The 24368-nt window shown below is 39.9% G+C and overlaps 1 protein-coding gene across 2 annotated transcripts in view; it reads right to left on the bottom strand.

The window, feature by feature from the left end:
* Positions 1–24368, bottom strand: part of WBP1L (WW domain binding protein 1 like) — a 52338-nt gene that overhangs the window by 4998 nt on the left and 22972 nt on the right. For both annotated transcript variants that reach the window (XM_072621223.1, XM_072621231.1), the window contains exon 2: positions 11749–11851. In XM_072621223.1, coding sequence (XP_072477324.1) covers positions 11749–11851 — 103 coding nt within the window. The remainder of the gene's footprint in view (positions 1–11748; positions 11852–24368) is intronic.

Here is a 24368-nt window from a genome sequence, read left to right as displayed (position 1 = left end):
CCAGCATTCAGTACAACTCTTTCAAATTTTGAAATAAAGAAACCAAGGTCCAGCGAGAGTAAATGCCCTGCTCAAGGTCACACAACTTGCTAGTGGCAAAAATGGAGCTGGACAGTCTGATACTTCATCTGATCTATCAGGCATCTGTCAGCACCTTCCAGAGCAAATTCCCAGAAGTAAAAAACAAAAAGATCTAACTTGCCCCAGGCCCAACTCCTCTCAAGACATATCCTTTTTGCTGATACATTCTATTACAATAAAACTGTCCAACATCAGGAATGGTTCTCTAAGGTCTTCTTTCTTCTTCCTTCTTTGCCAATCCACCCAACATCTCTCTTCTCTCCTCGCCCACTACAGAGAATTCTCACAGCAGACTGGGCTCTTGGAGCCTAGCAGCAAGCCCAAGCAAGCCCCTTCCGGGGCTTTCCTTAAAAATTTCTGGATAGGCAACTCACTTCCTGTTGTTCTTCCTATTTTCAGATTTTACCCAGTAAAGCCTGAGCTACTCAAACAAAAATCCAGAGTGCCCTCGCTAACACCCTAAATCAGAGGTTATTAACCTTGTTTGCATCATGGACCCTCCTTTAGCAGTCTGGTGAACTTTCTCAGAACAATGTTTTTAAAGGTATCAAATACATAGGGTTACAAAGAAAACCAATTAAATTGAAATAGTTATCAAGATATTTTAAAAACAAGTTCATGGATCTCAGGTTCAGAAGCTCTGTCCTAAGTCAAGAAATACTATCTTATTTGTTTTGCTTGACAATATATTTGTAACAGGTTTTGTTTTTCTTGCCTTCTCAACAGGGTGGGATGGGGAGGTAGAAGAGAGATAATTTGCAACTAAAAATAAAATGTAATTGGATAAAAAGAGAAATATCCTTAATTTCCCCCAGAGGCAAATAGCCATTCTCTGAAGGAGAGACTCTAAAAAGGATCTGTCTCTGCCCTGTTACTAAATTATATCTCCCCAGAAAATGTCGATTCACACTACTTGCCAAAGCCCTTTAGGGAGGAGCTGATGGTAGATTCCTCTCTCTCTCTGAAGTTACCCATCTACACACCCAAGGATGACAGCAATGAACGAGTAGCTATCAGCGGGCACTAGGAAAGAAGCCTATCTGAGCACTTTAATCAGCAGGTGTCAGTGTGGGACCAAATTTTCTCTGCCTGGTATCATCAGAGTGGGGAAAGGGTTTCTACTCATGGACAGCTGGACTCCTTTTGCTGACATTGAAAAGATAAGCCTAGGGATGTTGCCTCAGTCTACAGTCTTTGCCCAGTGCAGCATGTGTGAGAGTTGGCACGGCAGCAAGGCCACTAGATTGAGAGTCAAAAGACCTGGGTTCCAATTCCAGTTCTAAAATTTACATGCTCAGTGGCCAGGTAACTTCCCCCAGCCTCAGTTCTCTTCTTTGTAAGTTGGAAATAATGTTAGCTAGCACCCAAGGTTGTTGTGGGGAAAGCATTTTACAAACTTTCAAAGTGTTACATGAAATGTGAAATATAATTAGGTTCTAACTTTTGAGTCATGGGAGAGGCTTAGCTACAACATCCCTAAAGATTACTTCCTGTAGGTCAAAGGGTAGCCACAATTTTAAAGAGAAAAATTATAAACCATTAGTAATCACATGCTCAAATTATCCAATAATCAGAGAAATGCAGCTTACGAAAACCTTAGGACACCATTTTATACCTACTAGAATGGCAAAAATGGCCCCATCTTCCTAAAAAAAAAAAATTTAGGGTTGGCAACTGTTAGTAGAATTATAAACTGGCACGACTATTTTGGGAACCAATAAGATATAAGAAGGGTTGCAAAACTGATCATACCTTTTGAAACAGCAAATCCACTGCTAGGACTTTAAACTCTAAAATGTCAAAGGACCCATCAGAATCAACATATTCCTAGCTCTACAAGAATATTAATGGAATCATAGGTTGAGGGGCAGCTAGGGGGAGCAGAGAGAAAGAAGACACTGAAACAGAGAGAGGTGGTTTTGATTTTGACTTCTGTTTGATCAAAGACAGAGATAAAAGGAGGGCAGAATGAAAGTGAGGTGCACTGGGCAGTCCAGTTTGGCTAGAAGGTAGAGTATGTGAAGGAAAGGAACTCAGAATGATAGTGCCATCAAAAGAACTAGGGAAGGCCAGTTTAAGCAAGGCAAATCAGTACAGCTTTGAATATGACAAAGTTGAAGTGCAACAGGGTATCTGGGCAGAGTTTCTACAGAGGGAATTCAGGAGTAGGGATACAGATTTGGGAGTCTCAGCTGCACAGAGTGACAGTCACATGGTATTTTAAGAGTCAAGAGGAAAACAAGGAAATGGAGGAGGGCTCTAAGAGACAGAACCACGAGTACAGACCTGTATTTTCACCATCAAAGAACCAATGGTATTATCATCTCCCAAGCCATACATTTCTATATCCTTTTAAAACAAAATTTGACAAGTTGATTCCAAAGTTAAATCTGTCTCTCATTTCTAGCATCACCATACTAAGCATAATGGAGTCTAAGTCAGAAGACATGGTTTAACTCTCCAATCTAACACTTCCTAGCTGTGCAACTATGGCCAAATTATTTAACCTGCGTCTATAATATCTATAATATATAAAATATGTAATAAAATATAATACATTTATATATTATATAAAATATATTTCTGCTTTTATATAATATAAATACAATATATGTTATAATATCTACAATAACCTGAGTGCATATATTAACCTTATTTATAAAATGGGGGTAAATACTTCTTACCTACCTCATAAGGGTGTGAGGAAAGTGCTTTAAAACCTTAAAAGTAATACATAAACATGAGCTAGTGGGACAAAGCCTTAAATATATTCCCCATACAAGCTGCAAGGTAGACTTGTGAAGAAAAGGAAAAAATATTCTTATCAATCTGACACTTTAGGGCAGAAATACAGGAAGATGATATGGATGGTACTTGAGGAGGACACGTCCGGTGCGGGGAGGGGTGGAAGACAGCAAAAAGGATGCGACAACTGGCAAAGTTAACCCAGCCATGCTTTGTAAAAACCCATCTCCCAAGGTCTTTTCGCTACAGGAATTGTTTTGAATTGATCTGTCTTCTTAGGAGCTAGCACTGGTAGTTAAAACACTTAAGAAGCCAGCATTCCTCTCTAGTTGCCTAACATATGTCACTGCTTGCCTTGGGCGAGTTAGCAGGTGCCTGTTTGCAAGGGTGAGTTAAGTCAACCAACAATGCTTCTCATAGACTTGGGGGAGAAACTGCACCAAAAGTAAAGCCGGTCTAGCAGCATAACTAGGCACAAATCTATGTGCAGAAACAGAACAGGTTCTGCTTAACTAGAAATATGTGGGAAGTAGAGCAGAAAGCATTCTGATAATACCCATACAAAACTAACTAAAGCAACCCATCCAAGTCAAGTTGGCATCACTGTCCTATTGAAAGAGAAATGTCTGGACTGATGCCGGTGAAATCATGCAAACTTCTCATGAAATTCCCTTTTTCTAGAAGAATTTCACAAACAAGGAAAACAAGAAAGTTTAAAAGAGCAAACTGAAACTAAACAAACAAAAGAACATGAAAAAGATCCAGAAACTACCTTCTTCAATGAATGCTTTAGAAGTTGTGGCCTCATTGTGGGGAATGAAAAGCATGTTTTTAAAGCGTAACCTAATGTAAAGGACCAGGTCATGCACCTCACTCAGAGTTCATTATAAGCTTAGGAAAGTGTCACTGCTCTGCTCCACCAATAAGCCAAAGTATACCTCCTTGAGAGTCTTGGGGGCTGTTATCTGGCAACCAGAGGAGGCAAACAGCGTGCAAAAGGCCCCGGAGACTCAGCAGAAACCAAGTTTTACCACTAACTTCAGACGAGACTTCCTGACAATGCTGACTGGGCAATGCACCTCAAACTGTCACAATACCCTTTCCCCTTCAAAGATTAGTTCTTGGGGAGTTCAGACTATTAGAGGAGGTTGATTACTCACTTAAATTATTAGACAACTTGCCAGTAGAAATGAAATTGTAGAAATGACAACAGATCAAAAAGGGATACAAAAAAAAGTCTCTTTTAATGTTTTTTAACCTAAAACTCTAACACAAAAATCACCACCTATGACAAAGAATTTAGGTCAAGAACAATTTCTCATTTCTGTCTGTGTCTTGAAAAACCAATCAAAGGTCTGTCACAGCTGGAATAGGCTACAGAATGATATACACAAATGACCCAGAAAGAATATTCTAATTTTGAGGTAAACACTACTGACCTACTGACATACTTAAGACAAACTGATGATAAATATAATGGGACTACAGTCATTAAATGAATGTAGTAATACTATGCTTCATGTGATCTTTGGAAAATTCCCTGGGAAAATTCTCTCTTCTGCCCTGCTCCCCTCCCCCAACTCTCACACTAATGCGCAAATCAGGGTAAAATTCTCTATAAAGAAGATTTATCTGTGATTATTCAGGCAGAGTTCCTATCTACTTCTCTACAAATTTGAGTCACTGTATCATAAGGTCACAGATTTAGAGCTGGAGCGGATCTCAGAGAGTCATCCAGTCTCATCCCCTCATGTTACAGAAGAGGAAACTGAGGCAGAGAAAGGTTACGTGCCTTGCCCAAAGTCATGCAAGTAGTAAGTGGCAGAATGTTTTTGAAAATCAAATCTTTAAAAGCCAATTTACGTGTGTCCTTGGGTAAGTTTTCATCTTTGGATTCCCAGCACCTGGCCCAAAATAAGCACTTCAATACTTATCAGTTACTTCCTCTTCCTGGGTCTTGGTTTCCTCATTTATGTAAGGCTGGGCGTAAGTAAGTAGCCCAAAGACGTGAGGGAGTCCTACCCTACACTGCCGAACACTGTCTTATTAGAGCCAGACCTGAAGGTATCTCCAGGGCTGGTGATGCCCCCTTTCCTTGTGTGTAAGAGGGAAGGGACAATGGAATGAGGCCCCAGAGGGCAAAGGAGGAAGGGAGTTAACTGTTCCCAGTTAACTTGAATGAACTGATGAGGGAAGACAAGAAGCAGCAAGACTGCTGGGGCTGACTGCTCGGTATTTAACTGCAGTTACGAAGGGCTAGAAACGCACTCTAAGAGGAAGTCTACCAAGGACTTCCTGGCTGAATCTTCCTGCTTCCCTCCCCCACTGTCATCAGAACGGAAAAAATTCTTACCATTTCTCCTTGAAAGTAGGTTCAAAATGGCAAAGGTCATAAAGGGTGGATATGAGAACTAGGGGCTCTATTCCAAATTCCACGTTCCTTCCTTGGGGTGGGGCTTGTATGCAAAGCTTTCTTCAGCAAGAGGACAACATTACAGAGGAAAAACACTGGCAGATTCAATGAGAGAAGGTGAAATGCCAGGAATTTGGTGACTGATGGGGAAGTCGTCTTCAGCAGAAAAGACTCCCTTCTGAAATCTGGGCCAATGTCAGAGTTACAAACTATCCCTGCTATCCCTGCAAAAGATGAACTGTTTTCTTTCCTGCTTGTTTGCTCCCTTCACAGACAACTTGTCAAAGAGAAGATCCAACTGAATTCAACAAACATTTACGAAACTCCTACTGTGTGCAGGACCCTGTGCTGAACAGGGTTGGGTAGGGATAAGATCTGTGACATCATTAGTATAAGTAACTCCCAGAGGAAGTAACTACTTCTACTGATGCAGGTTGGCATCTCTGCAACTTGGTCTTAGAGAGCTGCCGAGGGAAGAGAGAGGTTAAAAGACTTACCCAGGGTCACAAAGCCATATAAGTTGGAGGAATGACTTGAACCCAGGTCTTCCTGGCTCCCTAATCACTACATCATGCTCCATTCTCTTGCCTGGTTGATACAAAGATGAATGAGATATGGTCCGTGCCCTCAGGCTTACATCCTAGTTGAAGATAGGACAGGTATACAACTAAACATCATAAAAAAACCAAATGTAATAAATACACAGGAGAGGTGCAAGCTGCTAAGGGATGTCAAAGGAAGGGAGAGTACCCCTGGCTGTGGTGGAGAGGGTATACCAAGAAAAGCTTCTATCCTTAAATCTCCCTCAGAACTGAAAACAAAATGCCAGGTGGTTGTGACCCTCTGCTACCATATTCTCCACCTATCTGGCTCTGACAGCTGAATTCTGGGAACAAGGGACTCCTCTGCTTGGCAACCAAGGTTCCTCGAGGGTCTGTCTATCTGAAAGGAAGCAGCAGCTTCATTTGCTTCTTTCAAGGCCTGCTACCACCTGGGCATAGAGACCTAGAAAAACAAACCAAACTGAAAAAAGGCCTGTTCTGTGTCAGGGTAGAAGAACATGAACCCAGAAAAAGAGCTGCATTTTAAACATCTAAATACAATTTGTCTACCTGCTTCATATATTATATTCACTAGTCTATAAGTCTTTCAAAATAATACTTGTTTCCCCCTTTTCTGCTTCCTATTTGTAAGATTAGTAGGGATTATCTTACAGTACCTGTTCCCTCTTGGTTTCTGGTAGTCCATTCACATACCTCATATTAAGTACCAAACTCTCCTGAAAACTCAAGGCTTTTTCTCCCATCAGTTCTCAAAGTGGAAGCAAGAGGAAGAGGTCCTACATGCAAGAACCACTCCCATAGGCTACAAGATGAGGGTGAATGTCAGAGGGAGATATATCCCAGTTAAGAGCTTAATTTTCTTTCTACTCCAAATAACTGACCTTTCAAGCTACCCTCTCTCCAGCTCACTGAGAGGGAAAGATGGAGTAGGGAGTAATGCTTTTGTGTGCTAGGTGCAGACAAACAAACCCTCCCCACCCCCAAACACCCTAGAGGATTGTTTCCAAGGGGAAGGAGGAGAAGATGGAACAGAGTTACATAAGAAGGTGGTCTACAATTTCATTCCTCCAAACAGCCTAGAGCCCAGCTCACTATTTGTAACCTCTCTCTGATCCCATGAGGTTTTCCCCATTCTTTATGTGGGCTAATCTAAAGTAAAAATTAAAATTTCCATTTAAATACTAGCATCTGGAATTACTTCATCTATGTTGTGAAAGGCCAGCATTCTAGAAACATTGAAGAATTTTTCAGTACTAACAACAACTTGTCTCCCAATAACTCATAAGGACTCAAAACAGCTTGTTACCACCCAAAACACTGGCATGGTGAGGACTGACTTCTCATTATCTGCTTATTGGGCTACTCTGATATTCATTCACCCACAACTTAGGCACTTGCTGATTACCCAAATGGGCAAAGCAAGGTATCTCTTTGCTTCAACAACTGAAGAGGAAAGAAGAGAACACTGAAATATATGAGCTCATTGAATGCTAAGTAATCGAAAACACTAAACATCCTGGAGAAGCAATAATGAAAGATAGCTCCCACTCCTCCAATCCAGAACCAGGGGAGGTTACTAGGCCAGGATGTTTTACATACCAGTCACACTACACGGTATGTCTTTGCTTAATAGTCTTCCCTTGTCACTAGGCTAGGTTCAATCTGGAAGAAATGAGTAGGAAAGGACTGTGAAATCTAGACAGAAGACATCAATCAATGGTCAATCAGAATTTATTAAGTACTAACGATGCAAGGAATACAAAGAAAAAAAAAGCCAAACAGTCGCTGCCTTCAAAGAGCTTACAATTCTAATAAGGGAGTGGCTAAGCTTAATTAGTTCAAATAATGAATCCCTAGAAGTGATGGCATTATTCAAATTTGCAAGGCATATTTCTATTGGGCTAGAAATCCCCATATTTTACATAATTATAATTTTGAATAGTGAGAATTGGAATATATGGTTCTTCCATCCACACTAATCAGCAAATGGTATAAAAAGTAGGTAGGGCAATTAGATGTTCTATCAACTAAGACAACTACTATCTTTTGATAAGATCACACAGCATTTAAGTTATGGCTAGCTAGGTGGAAAAGTAGATAAAGCACTGGGTTTGGAATCAGGAAGATTCATCTTCCAAAGTTCAAATCTGACCTCAGACACTTACAAGTTGTGTGACCCTGAGCAAGTCATTTCACTCTGTTTGCCTCAGTTTCCTCATCTGTAAGAGGAGTTGGAGAAAGAAATGACAAACTATTTCAGCCAAGAAAACCACACATGGAGTTACAGAGTTAGACATGAGACTAAAGTGACTGAACAAGGACAGAAAGTCACTCTGGAAGGAAAGCACTGGAGGGGAGAAGGGGGTAGATTGGGGAGGAGGAAGAGGGATAACCAAAAAAAGCCTCCGGTAGAATGTCCTTCAGCCAGTCAACAAGCATTTAGTAAGAGGTTTTTATGAGCCAGGCACTGTGCTGAGGATATAAATAAAAGGCAAAACACAGTCCCTGCCCTAAAAGAACTCACATTCTAATGAAGGAGACAAAATGTGTACTTACACACAAATAACTGTACTTACAAGACATATGTCATGTAAATGGGAGGTAATCTAAATGGAAGGCACTAGTAGTGAGAACTGGGAAAGGCCTCCCATAGAAAAAGGCATTTGAGCTGGGTCTTGTAGAAAGCCTGTCAGAAAAGACGGGAGGCTGGAGGGGAGACCACCAATGCACGGGCATGGAGTCAGGAGGTGGAGGGTCATGTGTAAGCAACAGCAAGACCAAGAACATGTGTAAGAAGACTGGAATGGTAGGAAGTGAGGCTGCATTGTGAAAGATTGCAGAAGCCAGCAGAAAAATGGCCAGTGCAGGGATCTGCTGTGCTTGACTATACATGTTTGCAACAGGCTTTGTTTCTCTTGCTTTCTTTACTAGGGGAAAGTGAACTGGGAGGGAAAGAATGTTGAAACCAGAAAAGAAGATGAAAAAGAAGGCAGAACAGCAGGAGGTAAACTAAGAAAGAAGTGTCACATAAACCTAAAAGGAATATCTGGGAAGAAAGGGTGGTCAATAGTGATATAGATAAGTCAAGATGGATAAGGACTGAGAAAAGATCACTAAATTTGGCCTTTAAGAGATCAGTGGCAATTGGAAAGAGAAGTTCTGGTTGAGTGATGAAACAGTGAACCAGATTGCAGAGGGTTTTGAAGAGAATGAGAGGAGAGGAAAGAAGCAACAAAGGTAGACAACTTTTTAAAGGAGACTATAAGAGAAAACTGTTTCCCTAAAAAAGGGAGAACAGATAGGTATGATCAGATCAAGTGACATTTTTGAGGACAGGGAAGACCTTGAAGTGTCTGTAGGCATCAGGAAGGAACCAGTAGATAGGAAGAGATTAAAGATTAGAGCATGGGGATGACAAAGGTAGGGGTTGGGGGTGAGAAAATGAGAGGATATGAAATCAAGGGTATATATTTTTACCTTGAGGAGAATAGGCCACCTCCTCATCAAAGACTAAAAGAGGAGATAATGCCATCAATAAAACACTGAATTTAAAAAAAAACAACAAATGTGAGATTCCTGGGTGAGTGATGACAATCCTTTGAGATGAAGGCTCTGGGGCAAGGAAGCAAGGGAAGGGTAGACCCCAACATGACACAGACCCTGAAAGACTGTCAGGTGCAGTACTAGAGCAGCCAGGTGATCCACCAGCTCCAAACTCAGCTGGGGTTGTTCACAGGCCTCTCTATTTCAGGGGATAAGAGAGTGAAATTACTCACCCTCTGAAGGAACATTCTGCAAAACCTATATAATGTTTCCAGTTCAGAGTCAAGCAGAGGTAGAATTTCAGGCTAGATACTCTTAGCAGCTGGCCTTTCAAAATTAGGTAAGTGGTAAATATGGCACTGATGCAACTACCCCAAGGGTCAAGCAAATTCCTCTCCTTTCTACCTATCCACACCATACACAACCTCACAGATGGTCCTGGAGAGAAGAGTCTTAACTAGTGCTGCCAAATGTGTATTTAAGCTAGTAATTCAAATTCTCAAGACCAAATGAATGTAACTCACTTTAATTAAAATGCATGCATTTTACTTACACATAAATTAGAACTGGAAAGAATCAAGATCATCTAGTCCAAGTCTTTCATTTTACAAATGACAAAAGTGATGCCAGGAAGGTGGAAATCAAGTAGAACCAGGGCTAGAAACAAGATTTTTCTGACTCCCAGGACTATACTTACTTTTCCTGCTACACCAACTGGAAAAGGGCTGGACACCACAGATGGTCTTAACAATAGATGATACTTATGTACTTCTTTAAGGTTTGCAAAGCAGTTCACATACATCATTTCATTAGATTCTCAAAATGCCCTTGTAAGGCAGGCATTATTGCTACCCCCATTCTATAGATGAGGAAAATGAAGCCCAGAGAAGTTAAGTCATTTGCCCACAGTCACACAGTAAGTATCAGAAAAGGAATTCCAAATTAGGTCTTCCCTGATTCCAAGTCCAAAATTTTCCCCATAAATATTGTTTCTATACTGATCTTATCTCTTTAGCAAAGGGAAGTTCTCTAACAGCCACTATTTAACATTTCAGACGTATACACCAAAATATTAGCAACATCTATGTAGAAGGGCCCCAAAATTTAAAGATTGCAACCAAGGCGTTCAGTCAAGGTAATGTCAATACATTAGGAGACACCCTGTTTTCCAGAACTAAGGACCAGCAAACAAGCTGTGCTCTAAGCTTGGCGTAACAACAATTCTTTGCACTTACCCTTTGGCACAATCACACAATCACTGTACTGCTCTGACCAGCACCAGGTGTTCTCTGAGCTCAGACAAGCTGGGACAAGTTCTGGTCATGAAGTCCTGCTATGAATCAAACTTGTCACATTGTGGCTGTTATCCCTCACTGTCAGAGCTACAGCTCACTGCACAACCATTGAGAAGTACTGAGATCTCCCCATGCGGCCTGGGTCCTACTACTAGGGGCGAGGCCCTGGCACATGTGTCTAGATCCTTTCCTTGCTTCAAAACCATTTCCCTCACTTTGAAATGAAGCTTCTGTTTGATTCCTGGCTGTCCTGTCTTTAGCCTGCTGTTTGGCTCCAGCCATAGCCTGGTTAGGGGCCACAGTTAAGAGCAGTAAGCTGTTTCCAACCCAACCCTATGAAACAGATGAATGTAGTAAAGCATATGACACATTTTCTAATTTGTTAATTAGGCCAAACAGTATTATGAGCTCTAAGACTGTATTTACACTTCCTGCAGAGAAGGGTGTGTGTGTGTGTGTGTGTGTGTCTGTGTGCATGTGTCCTCACCTGCAGAAAAGGGTGTGTGGGTCTGTGTGTGTGGCCAGCCTCCCTTACTCAATGACAGAAGGTAAAGCTGAGCACTTGGAGATGCAGACAGGAGGAAATCCAAAGGAGTAAATCCTGCCTCTGGGCCCCTCCACAGTCTTCTCTACATATTCACAGAATAGAAGCTGTTAAATCATAACCACCCTCCATCCTCCTCATGACACTAGGAAGCTCAGGACATCAGACATAACTAAGATAACATAACTAGCAGCAGTTCCCAGGCAGGCCTCTGGTCTGTGTAGCTCAAGCCAACACAACATCAAAGTAAGATTCAAGGCACAGCACAGTCCTCTAAGGCAGGCTTCCTCCTTTTCTCCCTCAGCTTTCTGATCACAGTGTCAGAAGTAATCATAGTACCTTCTCAACGTGACAAAGGGATTCTACAATCCCTATTTACACAGCCTAAAGACTGCCCTCCTCCCTCCCAAGCTGCATGGAACACCCCACTGGGACTGTGCAGACAACCCCTTCCTCCCTCTAGGCTCATCAAGAACAATCTATACAGAGCCTAGAAGCCCCCACAACACCGGAGTCTATCTATATGGACTGTAAGAAACAAACACCCCAAAAGCATGAACTTACACCAGAGTTCATAGTAGTAGTTGCAGCACTGAGACTGTCCACAGCAGTGTCCCGTGTCACATATGTAGCTCTGGTTGTTGATCCCCACACAGGTTTCCTTATCCTAAGATCAAAATACATGAACACGTTACTTTACAGCTTTTAATAAGCTTCTCAACTAAATGCTCCAGGTAATAAAAGCACCACAACCCTCTTATCCCAACATCTAGTTCATTCCAGAAGTGCTGAAGTTACAGAAAATGAAGCACAGATGTGGCTTCCTAAGATAAGAAGTCCAGGGCACAAAGCATATCTGCAAACAGCAGCATTCTCACAGAGGGGTGGGGGGGAATGACATAGTCAACTTAAGCACAAGTAAAAATCTCACATTTTTCACTGTTAAACAGAATGGTGGTATAGTGATAGAATAAGCAGGGTTTAAAAGGAAAGTTTTTCCCCTGTAAAACTTCCTGGAATATTCACTCATGTTTATTCCAGGATTAAGGTCTAGTCAGACAGGAAGGATGCTAGGTATACAACCTGATCACTTGGGTTACACTACAGATTACATGGCAATCTGCTTCAAAAAAGGCCAAAAACCCTGCTGCCACCGGAATTCTTCACACTTAAGGACCTGGCCCAATTCCAATCTGAACTTTCCTCATCAAAATACCCCGTAAGTCTATATTGGTCCCAGGATTCATGTCCATCGCTTGTCTGGGACTGTTGTGAAGGAAAGGTTGCTAAGCAGCAGTCGAACAGCTGCCATATTCCATTTCAATGCACTAGTGGGTGGAGGGAGAAAAAAAAAAATCACACCCCCATTAGGATGCAAGAGATTTCTTAAACTAATCTTGACTGCAAAGTGTTTTGAGCATGATGCATTCCACAGAGTCATCTAATACCTCCAGCTTTGCCTACTTCACTAATCCTAAAGAAAATAGCCCTCTTTGGAAGGGAAAACAAAATGACAGCACTGGGTTTGCGACTCCTTCCCGAGCTGACCTTGCACATACCACACATCCAGAGAAGGCTGCCAATGGAAACTTAAGTCACACGATGGGTTTCTCAGCTCCAGCTCTTATTTTATTGTACTACACTTTTCCACTTGGCCAATGGTATAAACAAACCATTAGAATTACAGTTTTTAGGGCTTGGGGCTATAGTGCAGGTAGTGACTCTGCTTTCTCCGAAATTAAATGAAGAGGACTGGAGTACAAACAACTGTACCGTCTTATGGATTCCCCACCCCCTTGCTGGTCCAGGACAACCCTCAGGAGTTTCCTCAGCTTCAGATCTCTCACAAGTCCAAGGATGGATGTGTTTGAAAAGGGGAGATAGGGATGAGAAGAATTTGTAAAAATGTGTAAAGCATTTGTACAATGAGAGGAAATAACCAAAATAGTAACCGTGATCACCACCTCCTCACAAAGCACAACCCTTATAACAACCCTATCAAATAGACAATCTAAGAATTATTGGTAACCCCATTTTACTTGAGGACATTAAGACCATGAAAGCTTAAGTTCCCTCTCTGTGAACACACTCCACTGCTCTACCCCACTGTGCCAATATGTATGTATGTCTATCTCCTACTCTGAAATGTTGCAAACACCATAACCAGAATATTTTGGTAAACAACCATCAACAGCTCAAAAAGTAACAGAAATAGTCACTTCTGCTGATTTCCATCTAGTGAAACTGGGCTACTATAAGCCATAGCTAGGGAATGAGAGAACACACAGCTAGACAGAGAATACACCAAAGCTGAAGTACTAGGCTCAGGATCTTAAAATCCCAAATTCAAGATGAGAAGCAATAAAACTTAAGGGTCAGTCAGAAGTTTTTGTGCCTATCATAGATCCAGAGACTTAAAGCTGGAAGGTTAAAAAGTCATACAATCCTTAAAAATCACATAGTCCAAAGTCCTCATTTCACAGATGGGGAAATCAAGGCCCAGAGGTCAACAAGTTTACATATAACAAGGTCTACCAAAGGTAACCTGGGGTTATTGTCACTAGCTGGCCTCAAGTGTAAAAATCTGAAGCTCTTCCATAAGATGCCTCCTTTAAGGCTGAGTCACTTTCTTGTTATATTTAGAGAAAGCAAATCCATGCTTGCTGATTTTGCTAGAACACACAAACTCTAATTTCAGATCAAAACATTCAGGTTTCAGGCAGCATCAATATTCCTGTTAAGCCCAGCATCCTCTCCAAATGCCATCCTTCTGGCACCAATTAATAATAGTCCAGTTCAAAGTGGCTACACAAATTCTAATAGAGTTCACATTCTGTGACACATGAAAGAATCTTGTGACACTGCTTCCCCAGGAAAAAATCTCATGAACAAAGATAAAGGCTGGCTAACTGCTCCCGAGTGTGTGCAGACTAGCATGAACCGGAACAAACCTGAAATCTCAACAAATCACATCCTTCTAACAACTCTGTCAGCTGCTCCCTTTGCCTCCCTCCTCCTAAGACAGCAGCGTCTGACTTGTCTCTGCTTTACCTCTTCCTTCTCAGAAAGATCGGGGTTATAATCATCAGGATCCTCTAATCTAGCATTTGCCAAGACTTTCCAGTGGAGTAAAAGACTAGTTAGCCTACCAGTTTCTCACTGTAATCGCGCGCGCGCGCGCACACACACACACACACACACACACTCCCTCCCTCAAATCCCCAAAGTGCCCAAGGAGTATGGGGTCTATTTCTGTGTCCTCCACTTTTCTTCCTTCTTTGGCATTTACAGGGCACTTACATCCAAAGAGAAAGAGGGTAAAGTATAACTACATCCTTTCTTATTCAAGCTGGCACCCACAGCAGTATGATAATTCTGCAAAAATGATCTCAAAATGTTGGTTGGTGAATTTCTAGCAAAGTTACTCTGAATAGTCCTCTTTTGTCTTTTTCCCCTATGCTGATAGGAACCTCACCCACACACCACTATATTCTACACTTGTATTGGGGCCAACTTGCAGACCATCTAAGAGAGGACAAAAGGACCACTGCTGACCTTTTGATGAACCTAACTGCCCATCCAAACGGCACCTCTTACCTCCAGCTAAAAGACACCCGCTCCTATTTAGTAACCCCTATGGGAGTGTGAACTGTTCTAAGCATGGGGAGCGGTGAGAGAAAGACACAGTAGGAATGGGAGGAGAGAATGTAGCTTAATAAAACAGAAATGTTTTGGTATTTATACAGTTAGATATGCTCTTTAAACTACTCCCGTGTTTTTTCTTTTTGTTTCTTAAATTTTCCTTTTGAAAGCTTGAACACAAACATTCCAAAATACAAAAGAACAAAAAAGAGGATTGCACAGATAATTTTGCTAGCAGGATTGCTTTGAATAAATGAATCTGTATTAGGGATATATTAAAGAACATGTTGAGCATAATTCAAACTTTGGTTTGCTAATGCATTATTTCTTGGTCAAAATACGTAATTCACAATCTGCAAGCCTTCCAATGTCTACTCCCCCAAGCAAACTTAAGGTCTTTTTCAAGGCAAAATACCATATTTATTATGTGTTTTCTGCAGAAGGAACTGTAGGCAAAAGAGGGCTGGTATACACCATCACCATAGACCACCATGGCCTCTGCACCAAGGAACTTTTTTTTTTTAACGTGTCACTGACAAAATGTTTGAACATTGTGTCCCTCTTTTTTCCCATAAGCCTGTGGGTTTTGTTGCACAACTTTGTGGTGTTTTGGGGGAGCATATGTCAAGTTACAGAACTGACTATATGTGAAATTGTGAACTTCTAGTTAGTCTGTTTTTAACCTTATGAATATAAAACTTTTTTTACATGTTATATTTAATAAAGTAGTAACAAAATTGCCTTTTGATGTATAATAAAACTGGAAAGACAGATTGAGGCCAGGTTGTAAAGGGCTTAAAAATGCAAACATAAGAGGTTATCATGTATCATTAGGGCAAAAGGGACATGTGGCAGATACACATTTGATCATTTGCATCAGAAATACAAACAGTTATTATATCCCATTACAATGAATACCATTTCAAAGAAGCCGCCCCCTAAAATAAAAACAATTTATATGCCCCATAGTAACAGTAACTTAGGTTGATCTAGTTATAATGGATTCACTACATCCAAACATTCTCATACAAGAGTTTTCTTGATCTTTAGCAAATTAATGCTGTCTTCAATAAAAGAACCTTTTAGCGTGCAGTCTGCATGGAAGGTCGTAGTCCAGATACAACCTGAAACAAGTCAATTCCACAAACATCGAACATATGCTGTGCAAGGCACTAATGGGAAATGCTGGAGGAGAAAAAAAAAGAGAAAAAAAAGAAAATTCCTTGACATCAAGGATCTTACTGAAGAACACAACGTGTACTGACAATTACAACATAAACTGAGGAAAGAAAAAACATAGTAAATGGGAGTATGAAGGCAGACCTCCAAGAATGGGCACCTGAACTGAGTCTTGAAGGAAGACAAGGCAAAGGTTATAAAGGAGTCTATCTTCCCCAGCCATGGAGAAGAGCTTATGTTAATTTTTGGAGGTGTGGACAGAATTCAGGGAACAGCTTGTAGTCCAATTTGGCTTAAATACAGACTGTGTAAAAGTAAGGGGGATAAAGACAGGACCTACATGATTTCATTGGTAAAGGCCCCCTGCCCAAGTGAAAAATTATCTCAACCAATGCACAAAGGAGGTGCTAAATAAATGCTGGTTTGAACTGAAAATGAGATGTGCAAAAAGATCAGAAGGTTTGAGGAGGGGGTGGTGGACATAAGATCTATGTGCTAATTTACCCAGAAAGACTATGCCTCAACTTTCTAAAAGCAGAAGAATGGAGATATGACTAGTTTCAAGCAATGAATTTTAGTTTAATGAAATTCCATTACCACAAAACATGTTAAGGATTTGTGGAATTTATCGTAAAGGTAACACAGGACAGGGGAACATCTACTGGGTTTGGAGTCAGAAGACTTGGATACAAATAGACTTTATGACACAGCTAGTGTCAGAGGCTAGATTTTTAACTCAAGAAGATGGGTCTTCCTGACTCCAAGCCTGGTCTCTACCTACTGTGCCACCTAGCTGCTCTAATTGTTAGTATTCTTTAAATTCATAGGATAATAGATTTAGAGCTAGGAAGGACCTTAAAGATCAGGTTTTCTCTAGCTGTGGTTATTTCATGCTACTTGGTGCTTCCTTTTGTATTTGTTATTATCTGCACAGCAGAATGTAAGTGCTTTGAGAGTAAACATGTTTCACTTGTGTCTTTATATTTCCAGCACATGCATATAGTACCTTGAACATTGTGGAGCACTCGATAAATGTTTAATTGTATTGAAGAGGAGAATGATTGAGAAACCAAGATGAGGGGCTTATCTTAAAGGAACACAGTTTTTTTTTTAGAGTTCCACAAATATTTCCAAAGTGAACTGAAAACTACTAAATATGACTTTAAACATTAATTTAGATATATGCTTTGAATTTTAACACTGAGAAACTAGAAGCTACCATTCTGACCTAAGTATGTTTCTCTTACTTTTAATCTCTCTCTTGCTTCCTCCCATAAGGGAAAACCAGAGATGCTCTCTACTCATAGTCCAGGATAGAGACCCTACCTGTGATTCCACTGGTTTCTGGTAAGAAATTTTCTTGACAGATGCACATTGGTACCTACTTTATAACAGTCTTAAAGAACTGCCTAGATCAGTGGCGTCAAACTAAAATACAAACGGGGCCATTAAACTCTGCTGTCCATACACTATCTCAGAAAACTACATATTAACATTTTTTGTGTTCTATTGTATTTTTATTTATTTTTTGTTAAATATTTGTCAATTGCATTTTAATCTGGATAGGTAATGTTGTGGTCTGCATAGTTGATATCTCTGGCTTGGATCACGAGAGGTTAAGGGGACTTACCCACTCAAAAAGCCAATATATCAGAGTGGAATGGCTAGCTCTCCATCCAAGCAATCTCTATGGTGCCAGACTCAAGTCATTAATTAGTATGTTTAAAATTAGACATGATACCCATTAAGGAGCCCCTTTTCCGGTTCCCTCTGTAAGTCCTATTAATGAGTCTTTCTTATACTCATCTATATGAAAGCTAAGCCTCTTAATTTACTAATCTTACTAATATAAAGGCAGATCTTCCCAAAACATGAGCTTTATCAGGTCACCACCCCGCCCCTGCCCCCTGCCGTTCAAGAACCTAAAATGGTTCTCCACTACTACCTGAATCAAGCTGAAACTTCTCTGTCTGGATTTCAAGGCCCTCCATAGTTTGGCCCAACCTTATCCAACTTAATCTTTCAGTCTTCTAAACAGACTTCATTTTTTTGTTTTCCTCTCAAACATCCTGATTTTTTCCTTAATCTTAATTCTTAATTAATCTTTATTCCTTAATCCTTCTCCTACCTCCCCACCAATCTAAAGTGTACATAAAATGCTTTACAAGCCTTAGAGTAATATAAATGTCAACTATTACATCATTTCTCCTTCCAAGCCCAGAGCAAGCCTACCTCCATGAAGCATTCCTTGATTATTCCAGTTACTCACCATTCTTTAATGTGCACTTAACCTGCTTCATACAATTTGTTGTTTGTACATCAGTGGGGGTGATGTTCTGACCTGCTCAATAATTGTTTCCTGTGTGAGTTTTACCTGTCCTCCCAGAAGGGGGAGCCCATTTCTGGACTCCTACTCTCTTAGAGTACTTAGCAGAGAGCTGGGCACAAAGTAGGTCCTCAAATACTTTTTCATTAACTAATTCTAACTTCATCTTCTCTGCTAAGTGACACACTACCAACAGTCAAAGTATAACAGAAAGAGCAAAAGTCTTAGCAGTCAGAAGACCTGAGTTCAAGTCCTAGCTCTTATGCTAACTGCATGATAATGCATAAGTCACTTTAACCCTCATTTTAAAATGTCCTAATAATATATGTAATATATACTTCACAATGTTGTGGAGAAGCTCATGGCAGTACAGGGGTAAGAGTTAAGAAGCAGCATATGACCTGGCCTTCTACCACATGGAGGAGAAGCAAAATTTAACAGCCCAGAAACAATTGTAAAGCAGTTAAGTGTTTAAATTGTATGGTATAAGATAGTATTTGTAAAGCTTAAACCTTTGTATATTCAACGGTTATCATCTGGACCTAAGTTTTCTAAGTTACTGAAAACTGGGGCTAATAATACTTGCACTACCTCACAAAGTTGTAAGGAAAGGACTTTGTCCATTTTAATGTGTTTTATAAATGTGAGTTATTATTAACCAAAACTCCATTATAATAAGCTGAATGGCAGAGCAAGTGTGAAGCCTTTTTCGTTAAGCTGAATTTGGCAAAAGGAAGCTGTGAACACTTAGCCAATGATGTAAAGCAACAGGAAATACAGTTCAACCTATTTCAACCAATACACAGCACCTATGTGATGTTGGCTTCAGATTCCTTCTCTGTAAACTAGATGAAATCTTCAGGTCCCTTCCAGCTCTAAATCTCTGATTGTGTGATAGCTATCAACAATCACACAAAAGCTAAAACTAAGTGCTTCCATTATTAGGATGTCACATGTATTGGAGAGGTCAGTGGTCTAGGTGGAAATCTTTGGGCAAATCATAACACCTCTCCAGGCATCTCCTCTATAAAATGAGGATATTAAGTAAGTTCTAGCTGATGAGTAAATTCTATTTGTATGTTCCTTGATCTTAGTAGCCTAACAAAATGTAGGATTTTGCTAAGCCTGTAGGGTCTGTCTTACATGCAGTTGCAAAGAGAATGGCAATTTGATATCTGATCACATGCCTATGCTCTACATGGGTTAACATTTCACTTTCATTGCTTGGGCTGCCAGTGAAAAAGCCACTTCTGTCCCATAAGAAGTCCATCAAGCAGACTGGCACATTTGGCAGGGGCCAGTCACTCAAGGTGAGACCTCAAAGAGGGTTAGCCTGGAGAGCAGCAAGGGGCTGTTAACTCGGTCATCAGAGTGTGCTTTGCCCAATCCTACCCAAACCTATTCTTCACTTTCACACACTCTGTCCCTCTCACACTATCATAGCTTATGGGATCTTCCTTCTCACCTCCCAATTTCTAACACAAGAACTAAAAAAGGTAATGATCAAATTTCATTTCAGTAGAAATATACAATAGTCATTTGGTCTTCTTTTTCTCCACAGTAAAAGATTAAGTAACTATAATTTATGAAGCGGAGAAAAAAATAGGAAAGCTGTCTAGAGCAAAAAGGGGCATAGATGAGGAATACATTTTGGTAAACAATATAACCCTCCAATAATCACAATATTTAATGAAAAAAAACTTTGAGGTGTAAAAAAAAATCAAATATTCATTATACTACTATGCCCAATCTAGCCAACTCATTTTTGTTCCTTTATTTTCTAAACAATGTTTTTTGTGTTATTTGTGCTATGGTTAATACAAGACTACTGAGTACAACTCCCTTTTTCATTTGATGATTCAGGAAAATGTAGGCTCTCTAGGTGACCATTCTGACCAATTATCATGTAGAATATTATGCAAATGAAGGAAATTGAACTAAATATATATGATTTTCAGGACACATGGGGACCTTGATTTTCATATTGTGTTTTGAATAAAGGTCATATATGCTTATTATTTGCCTCTTTTTTCTAAAAGTCAAGAACAGAAACATCATTCTGACTGAGAATCCCAGTTAATAATGTTTATGACATCTTTCAGTATGTCAGCGGATTGGTAATCATCATTGTGGGGTTCTCCATTGAACAACATAGATCACAATATATAAATACTCAGTTCCAACGACACTGGCTTCCTTGCTGTTCTACAAAAAAGACACTCCATCTCTCAGTTCTGGGCATTTTCACTGGCTGTCCTCCATGCCTGGAATGCTCTTCCTCCTCATCTCTGCCTACTGACTTCCTTTAAGTTCCAACTAAAATGTCATCTTCTAAAGGAAGTCTTCCCCAACCCCTCTTAATTTTAGTGTCTTTCCTCTAATGCTTGTCTGACAATCCACTCCCAATTTCTCAGTCAGCATGTGGCTTGACTATGGTTCCTGAGCTCTCTAGATTCCTCTAAAGGGGTATGCCTTCTCTTGTCACTGTGTGGATGTACTACTACAAGGGCTATTTCTTATCCCTCATTCTTGTTCCACAATCTCAATTATTTTCTAGTCAACCATCTCTCTGATATCAGCTTTTACATGACAGTCCACTTGTGCCCATCATGTGCCTCTACACTGCCCTTAGGTGACCCACAACTTTAATCCTTTGGAGACTAATGTTATGCCACTTACAGCTGGTCACACAGGAACAAAAGAGTGGTACTGCCATTAAACGTGGGCTTTTGTTTCAGGAAGAAGTGTGAGGTCATTAAAATCACCCATTAATTTCCAAAGGTAATTCAGTCCACTCTCCTCCTCTATTCATTTCTGGTCCCAGTTCATTATCTATTCATAGTACCTGCCAAAGATATAGGTATTGATGGACTATTTCTTTAATCTATCCATCCAACTTCACATCCTATTCTGAACAATATATACATTCTTCATCCACCTGGTTTTTCCTATATTGGATAACAAGTCTGGAATTCTTTTAAGTGATTCTGAATCTCATCCACAGTATTCTGATGCAATGAGCGCAATGTTATATACAAAAAGGAGCATCTGGGGAGCCTTACCATCTATCAGGAATGCTTCTAAAATTGGATTCTGTACTGGTAATCCTCCATAAGAGTAGCAAACAACTTTACTGGGCAGATATCTCCCTGTTTATGGTTTCTGATATTAGTAATCAGAAGACAGCTGAATGTTAAAGCTTTCAAGGAATCTTTATGAATATAATATATAAGTAAAAGAAGTTGTTGGGGGCATTCTGCTTTATTGAATCAAATATTTTTATAGTTCATGAATATAAGAGGATCTTCTATTCTCCACTTCAGTCAGCTGAGTGATTGTAAGGCAATGGCCCACTATACAGCAAGTGGAAAACTTGCATGTTCTCGTCCCAATACATGTGCAGATCATTCTAATAAAGATTTTGCAGAGATGGGAAAGTAAGTGCATAGCTTGGTAGTTATTGGCATTTTTTCAGTCCCCTTTTTTTGGTATTAAAGTCTGCAATTTTTCCAAACATCAGGTATAGTTCCTTCTTTCTGACATCATCAGAAAAGATCTCTGCACTCCTTCAAAAGTTTGTCACCTCCAACATTTATGTAATACTAGCTGCTTTTTGAAGCTTTTTTCATAGAGATATCATCTCCTCCTTACAATAACCCTGTGAAGTAGGTAGTCAAGGTAGTTATAACCTGCATTTAACAGATAAAGAATCTAAAGATTAAGATTAAAAGATTTGCCTATAGTCAAACACTAAGTTAGTGAAAAAATGAAGACTAAAACTCAGATTTCCTAAGTCATAGTTACAATTTCCATCTCGAGAAGCAGTGGAGTGCAGTGGAAAGAGATTTGGGGTCAAGAAAACTGAATTCAAATTCCAGCTCTAACACACTTAGCACCATGCCAGGTGCTGATTCTGAGCACATCACTTCAGTTTACCTCCTTTTCCTTAATGGAAAATTGAGAGAAATTACTTGAACTCACAAGGCTACTCTACACTTTGTCACCCTTAAAACTTTACATAAGGGGCAGCTAAGTGGTGCAGTGGATAGAGTTCTGGAGTTCGGAGGACCTGAATTCAAATCTGGCCTCAAACACTTACTAGCTGTGTGATCCTGGGCAAGTCACTTAACCCCAATAACCTCCAAACAAAACAAAACAAAAAAAACCTCTACATAAGAATAAATCACTATTAATATTATTTCAGTTAACTGAAATTGTATTGTACTTTTTAAAGGACACCTGGTAAAACAAAACATAGAAGTACATTTTAAGAAGCTAAGAAATACTAAGAAATAATGCAGGTTTATTTTTATGAGATTTATTTTAATAAAATTTTAAACAATACCATTTTACCATACCACCTTGGAGTGAGGTTAGGTAGTGCCCTCTAAGACCTTATTAGTTTTAAAGGTAATTTTTCATTTAAGCCTTCTTCCTTAGAAATACTATTCTATTTTGGCAGCTTTGTTTGGGGTCAAAGGATCAGTGTTCAACAACCTTCTCTCTGGAGACCAGCACCAGATTTATGGTCAATAAAAACTTCAGACCAGATCAAGAAAGCAGTGCAAAGTAGTAGACAGCACCAGATTTATGGTTAATAAAAATTTCAGACTAATTCAAGAAAGCAGTGTGAAATAACAGTGCTAAATTTGAAATCAGAAAAACCTGGGTTCAAATCCTGCCTCAAGACACTTAGTAGCTTTTGGACCCTAGGCAAAATCACTCTCTTGCCTTGGTTTCCCCATCTGTTAAATGAAAAGGTTGGATTTGATAGCTTCTAAGGTCCCTTCTAGTTCTAAATCTATGATCCTATAAAACTGTTTACTTCTGCTTTATAGAGAGAAGCACATTAAAAATGTTTTTCATGCAAGCTAATAGAGGATAAATATCAGACTTCAGAAACTAAAAGCTCTCTCTTCAACAGACACTAATAACATTAATCAAAGGGGGAAAAGTGCCTAACTATAAATCTTGGCACTTTGCAAGTCTAAAAAGATTTCAGATTATTTGGAAGAGACATTTATTTCCCTTGCTAGAGAAAGGGAGTTACTTTAAGCATGAATTACAACAGAAACCTGGCACTATTTTCAAGAACTGCTGCTTAATAGTTTCTAAGAGAAAGTCCAGTGAGAGGGAAATGACAATTTGTCTTCCAGAAATGCTATATCTCATCTACCTGCTGGCAAAGTGACTGCCTGCCAACTGTTTCCAACAGGATAAGTTGTAAATTGATGGCCATTAGTTGAGGGAGTGGTTTAGGAGTTAAAATTCCAAACCACTGAGCTGCTTATAAATACAGAGGCAAGTAGACAAACACATTGCTTGGAATGACAGTAGAAAGCACACCCTGACTTCCATCAGAGACCTGTTTTCCACTTATGAAAGCACTTCAGCCTTCCTTCCCTTCCAGCCCTTGACTCATTCTCCCCATATAGTACAGATTCCTGTTCATCCAGACTTTCTCCTCTAGTCAACACTGACCGAGATCACTGTTCTCTGAACTTCAATAACACTTAAGTCTCATACCACACATTTTAACATTTAATTATGTCCTGCCTTATACTGTTCCTTAATTATTTTGTATTTGTTTTGTGCCCTCCCCAACAGACTGGGAGCTCCTCGAGGACAAGAATAACCCACTTCTCAGTTGCTGCCATGGTGTAATCTAGACCAGGGCTGCAGGGCTCTGGAAAGACTTACTGATTGATAATGAAGTAATACAACACAACAGGACCCAACAGTTGAACTCTCCTTAAAATAGCTCCTGCTTCCTAACCACACATTACAAACTGAAGACTGGGCTGTATCTATTGTGATTTTAGTTTGGCTTATCAATTGCTTTAGCTGCAGCTGAGAATAATATTTTGATTGAAGTGTAATGTCTTTCATGAGGCCTTCCCTGATTCTCCCAGGGTGATTCCTTCCTTCCTTAACATCTACAGTACTTTATCTGTACCCTTTTTTTTTTTTTTTTTTACAGCACTTCACACAGTCTGCCTATTCCTGGGCTCTCTGACCCTAACATGAGATGTCCCAA

Source organism: Notamacropus eugenii, chromosome 1, assembly GCF_028372415.1.
Source record: "Notamacropus eugenii isolate mMacEug1 chromosome 1, mMacEug1.pri_v2, whole genome shotgun sequence".
In the NCBI taxonomy this organism is placed as follows: Eukaryota; Metazoa; Chordata; class Mammalia; order Diprotodontia; family Macropodidae; genus Notamacropus; species Notamacropus eugenii.
Note: the sequence above shows the minus strand (reverse complement) of the source record. Positions and strands in the feature narration are given on the sequence as shown.